Source organism: Ursus maritimus, unplaced genomic scaffold, assembly GCF_017311325.1.
Source record: "Ursus maritimus isolate PB19 unplaced genomic scaffold, ASM1731132v1 scaffold_24, whole genome shotgun sequence".
Classification (NCBI taxonomy): Eukaryota; Metazoa; Chordata; class Mammalia; order Carnivora; family Ursidae; genus Ursus; species Ursus maritimus.
In genome coordinates, this window is record NW_024424897.1 from 36470950 (window position 1) to 36476518 (window position 5569).

Below are 5569 nucleotides of genomic sequence, written 5' to 3' on the forward strand. Positions count from 1 at the left end.
ATTTAACCCCTTCCTCCTCTTCTCTCTCTTGGGGGCTGTGTTGGTAGCACACAAGACGGGCAGTTTCCAGAAGTCCCCTACCCCACCGGTGCAGCATGACGTGCGGGTGCAGGACGGGCCCTCGCAGCCCCAACCTACGATGACTATCCGCCGGTCCCAGAGCCCGCTGCCCCCTGTGGACTGGAAGACATATACCTCTTCAGGCCGGAAGCTGAGGCCCCCCGCCTCCTCCTCCCCTAGAGCCCACAGTAAACGGGGAGCAGAGGCGGGAGTCCCCAAAGAGACAGCACCATTCCTGAGGTACAAGGGAGAGGGGCAGAGCAGGGTCTCTTTCTTCTTTGGAGTCCACAGCCTCAGAGGCCGACCCCTCCCCCGCCAATTAAGGGAAGCAGGTCTCCTGGCGGTGCCCCTACCCCAGGTGTTCAGAACCAAAAGGCACCTGGTCAGTACCATTGGGATCCTTTAGCGCTTTCATATGCTCTCCCATTTCACAGCTGAAGAGGCTGAGGCCCATAAAGGCCCATAGATATTTCCCAAGGACCTTCTGCCATTTCACAGTAGAACAGATACTCAGACGTCCCCTCCCCCAAGACTGGTGAGCTGTAGTTGTGGGACCTGAAGTAACCCAGGGTCCAAACCAGGCTTCCATCTGCTACACAGGGGAATGAGGGAGAATAAACTTGAACGGTAGCTGTCATAAGGAAGACTCGGGCAGGCCCAGAGGGACAGAGAGCGTCTGTTTCATTCAACATGAAGTCTGGCCCCCTTGGTGTTCAGGCTGGGGAAAGGTCATCCCTTCCGGGACCCAGGGGACTGGACTAGATGATCCTGCCAGTCTCATGATTCTCCCTTTCAGGCGCCAAGAGAAGTCACCCACCCCGTCTTGGAGGCAGCTGCCGGTGGGGGACAGTCCACCCAGCCCCCAGTTCTCATCCCCCCCTAGGCGCCAAGACCCACGGTGCGCCTCCTCGGGGAAGAGGGAGGAGAGCTACTCCTCTGAACATTCCAGAGGAAGGACTCCCACGTCTTGGATTCATGAGGAGACAGACAGCCAGGGAGTTCACGCCAGGGCCCCCACCTCCCAGAGATTCCAAGTCCCTGAAGCCACCGCCAAAAGGACACCAGCAAAAGGACTATCTCCACTGCCTCGTTCCTCCAGCCCAGCCAAGCCCATGGGCCTCAGGCCACCACCCAGGGGTGAGGCTGAGGGTGCTTCCTCCCAGCTCAGGGAGCCAGCAGCTGTCCGCTCTCTGTCCCCTGTTAAAGGGCCCACCAAGATCCCTGTCCGACTGCCCCTCACCCGCTCCCCCACTCCAGGAAGCAGCTTTCCAGGTATTGCAGGTGGAGGTCCCATGACAGAACTGGGGAGTGGCCCCATCCCAAAGGCTGTCATTGGGGACCTGGCTGGGTGCAAACATGGGGACTTCTCTGTGGATGCGAGACAAGGGGACCAGAAGCCAGACATCCAGGTGACAGCAAAAGCTGGGGAGCCCTGGGGCCTGGGTCCACGGGAGTGGGAAGAGCGATATCCTCCCCTGCCCCCGGGTGCAACCAAGGATCAAGCTATCTACCACAGTCTAGAGGAGGAGCTTTTGGCCAACATGCAGCTGCTAGAAGTGGGGGGTGCCTGCCCTCAGGGCACAGGGTCTGGAGTCATCCCACGAAGTGGGGTCTACGTCCCCAGCTTAGGTGGGCGGTGGTCTGAGCCTGGGGGTCCTTATGACAAAGTCATCCAAGAACTGGCTCAGGGCCCCCCACTCCTCCTTAAAGTGGACCTGGGAGCCTGGAAGGCATCCTCCACAGTGTCCCCTCAGCTAGCTGTTCCCACAGGCCCAGGAACCCCTAAAGGGAAACTGGGAGCCAGAGAGAGTGGGCCAAAGGTAAAGGTAAGCCTGAGTGCCAAGGGCACCGGGATGAAGAAGGTACCAGCTCCAGGAAGGCAGGACTGCTCAGACCCCACTGTGTCTGCCAGCCTGGAAGCCCCCACACCTTCAGCCTCAGACCCCACTTCTGACAAAACCCAGGCATGTCCAGGCAAGGGCAAGAGAACACTCCGGAAGCCCCAGAGAGTCCCATCCATCTACAAGCTGAAGCTGAGGCCCAGAATCCGGCCCCGGAGAGACCACAGGCCTGGGAAGCAGCCTTCACGCATCCCCAGGCCACTGGCCTACCTCCACCTGAGTTCAGCCAGGGCACCCCCCAGGGGCAGGCTGGTGAGAGCAGCACTGGGCAGCAAGGCAGTGGGGGCGACCCCAGTGCATGGAGCCTCAGCAGGGGAGGAGGAGGAAGGAAAGAAGAGGGAAGAAACAGCTGCCCCACTGAATAGCAGCTCCCAGCCTTTGGAGGGCGTGGGTCTCCAGCAGCTTGATCAAGCCCCACTCCCACCTGAGGAGGAGTCCTGGGTCTGAGGAGGAGTCTTCACAGCCCTGAGCCTATGAGACTGGGGGAGAAGGGAAGTGAAAAGGATGCCATGTATCCACTGGACTCCAGGCTGCAGGAACAGAGTGGAAGGTCCCTCCCCTCCATCCAGGGCCTTGGCAGGAGAGAGGGTGTGGGTGGGGTCAGAGGACAAATATAGGTTCAATCTGCTTGTTGGGCCAAGGGGCAACCCCTCACTCCCATTCCAACTCCAGGGGCACCAGGGCCACCCTATGTCTTCTTGCCTTCCTCCAGAACAGCACCCCAGACTCCTGGCCTCTGGCCATGGCCACCATTTCCACAACTCTTTTAAGTTATTAAACACTTGTGGGTGTGTTCCTTAGCCCCAAGCTTCTTGAGTCCCTCACTGGAGGATTGTGGTGGTGCAGAAAGGCACGGTTTCAAGCATTTTCCCAGGTGCAGAAAGGTATAGCTTCAAGCATTACCCACTGGCGTGGAAGGCGTTGAGGGACAGGGGGCAGGGGTGAGAGAGGCTTCCTCTCTTGAGGCTCAGCCAACCTTGCCAGACCTCCCCTCCTGGAAGCCGGTAGCGTGTCAGCACCAAGGACAGGGACACACACAAGCCTTTCCGACTTCAAAGCTTTGCTCTGGGTTTTGGGAACTGAGATCATTCGGAGTCAAGAGAGATGGCGGAGAGTGTTCTTGTCACATCTACAGCCACGAAGGGGCTGCAGAGGCTCAGCCACAAGTGGGAACAAAGACACAGCAGCAGGAGCTGAGATCGAGTCCAGTTATGAAAGTTTTCCCGAAGTGGTGGGGGGAGATCTTTCACTTCCCCTCAGGATGGTTTTGATCAGCGTGGGAGGGCTCAGAGGCTAAGTGGAGGGGGGAGTCCCAAACTCTTCTTAGTTCTCCTGTTTGCCCCAGGCTCTGGGACTCAGAGCAACCTCATCACCCTGACGGTCCTTCCACAGCAGAGCTCAGCAGGCAGGCCCTGTAGGAGAGCCCTTTCCCTTCCAGGGCAGGAACTGAGCCAACACCTTGTACAGAAACAAGGGAAAACACTCCCTGATTTTTAATCTGACTTCCAATCACAGCGCAATGGGCATCATACACACTTCCAGACCCTGTGGTGGGAAACCCTGGGGGTGGGGGGAGGACAGAGACTCAGAATGGGGGTGGAGGGAATCAAAATCAAATACCTGGAGTGCAGTGGAGGGGCTGAGGGGGGCCCGCCAGGCGATACATTCCAGTGGCTCCCATAAGGGGCAGCCAGAGGCCTGGGTCCCCCATGTCCACCTCAGGTGCCTCAGCTGGGGGTGACAGTGATGGGGCAGGTGAGATGCTGCCATCCCTCACCCCATCCCCCTGGTGAACCAGGGGGCAGGGATGCAGGGGGTAAAAGGGGGCAGGCCCTCTTCCTTACCCTCCCAGCCACTCCAAGGTGTGGGGAAGGGGAGCCGCCTCCTCTGTTTCAGAGGGAGGCTCAGAGAGGGCGGGTCACTTGCCCAAAGTCATGCAGCACAGCAGGGACTAGATCCCAAGGTCAGGGCAGTCACTGCAGGGCTGTGCTACACCCCACGGGTGGAGGGAGTATCAGCTGGGGAAGTGGAAGGGAGAATTAGATTCCCTTTCATACTGGATCTGGATAAATTCCCTACCCATGACCCCTCCCCCAGATTCTGCTCCATCACCACTCTGGGCTACCTGATTTTCTGGTCTACACACTGCAGCTTGGCTACACTGAGGCTGGGTTGATCTATCTGCCCCTCTTCTAACGAGGGACTTTCCTATCCTCCCACCACAACAGGGCTCAGGACTCAGCCTCAAGGAGTACTCAGCCAGGGGCAGGGGACACGCACCATTGCTCCCACCCTCCAAGTACCCCAGTAATCCCTCAGGCTGCTCCTAGTATCTTCATGAATTTTGTTATTTCTAAATCGGTACAAAACTGACAGTGATCAGCTCCGGTGACGAGAGGTAGAAACCGGCCAGGCAGCCGGAGAAAATGGGGTGGAGTAAGTCAGGGCATAGGGCCAAGTGGTGTTGGGACAAGGGGGCATCAGATCCTGAGGGCCTCTATCTAGGGTGTGGGTGTGGGAATATCTCCCCCCAAGCACAGGGGTCCCCATAATTCTTTTCCTGGCTCTGCCCCTCCCCAGATTTATCAGAGAAATCTGAGATTCAAGGCAGGCAGGGTCTGGGGCAGCAGATTGGAGTGGGATGGGGAGATAAGTCTTCACTAGCACAACCTAACCCCCCCCCCAACCTCGGGACACCACCTTGCCCACCACCAGCCCCGCAAAACCAACATCCCCCGATCTTGCAGACCACCCATCGCAGGAGGGAATAGCGGGCTGGAACCTGGCATCATGGAAATAAATTTATCCTTTGGGGGATTCCCTCTCCACACTCCGTCAAGAAAAAAAAAAAAAGTTTCAGCCCACGGGGTGATCTGGCTTTGGGGTCAGGAAGGGGATGAGGGGCACCCAGCAGGGATGGACCATCTAGTTAAGGCTGGAAGGTAGGTTGTTGTGTCTCTGGGGGCTGCTGGGCGGGGAGATCTCCCTGGAAGGGGGAGAGCTCAGCCTTCTCCTGACTGACCTGGGACCTCAACCCTCGGACCCCGATTACGGTCCTTGGGCCACCCGCATCTCTCTGCCCTGTGCCGGTGGTGCTGACGGTCCAAAGGCTGGCCTCACAGAGAAGCTGCCAGGATCTGCGACAAGGGGATGAACGAAATGAGAGCCCTGTAAACGGAGCTGGGGGCAGGAAGGTGGACCGGAGGGTGGGTAAGACAGCTCAGGACCAACAGACGCTTGGGCAGACAGACATGGGGAAAGAGACGCAGGGCAATGACAGACACACTCTCTGGAGAAGACGGGTGGGGGCCCCGGCCAAGACAGCACCTCCCCACCCCCACGCCCCGCGCTCCCCCTCCCGATCCCAAAAGGCCAAGGCGCCCCTTGGGGCCCGGCCGGGCACGGCGCTAGCTACAGCAGTAAAGGCGGCGGGCCCGGAAGACCGATGCGGAGAGGGGCGGACCGGGCAGTTGCAGGAGGCGCCCTCTCGGCCTCTGCGGCTCCCCGCGAGGCGCGCGGCTGCGGGGGCGTGCCAGGCCGGGGCCGTCAGAGTCCTTCCCCGGGCGCTCCCCGCCCGAGCCCCGCAGTCCCGGGGAAGGCCCCCAGCC

At 59.5% G+C, this 5569-nt stretch overlaps 2 protein-coding genes across 2 annotated transcripts in view; one reads left to right on the forward strand and one right to left on the reverse strand.

Annotated features, from left to right (window-relative positions):
* The window catches only part of GAS2L2 (growth arrest specific 2 like 2), an 8721-nt gene extending 5966 nt beyond the window's left edge, over positions 1–2755 (forward strand). The window contains exons 5-6 of the mRNA XM_040639903.1: positions 48–300; positions 857–2755. Coding sequence (XP_040495837.1) covers positions 48–300; positions 857–2408 — 1805 coding nt within the window. The 3' untranslated portion in view covers positions 2409–2755. The remainder of the gene's footprint in view (positions 1–47; positions 301–856) is intronic.
* A 2322-nt stretch (positions 2756–5077) lies between these two features.
* The window catches only part of RASL10B (RAS like family 10 member B), a 5913-nt gene continuing 5421 nt past the window's right edge, over positions 5078–5569 (reverse strand). The window contains exon 4 of the mRNA XM_040639831.1: positions 5078–5098. Within this exon, the coding sequence (XP_040495765.1) occupies positions 5078–5098 (21 nt within the window). The remainder of the gene's footprint in view (positions 5099–5569) is intronic.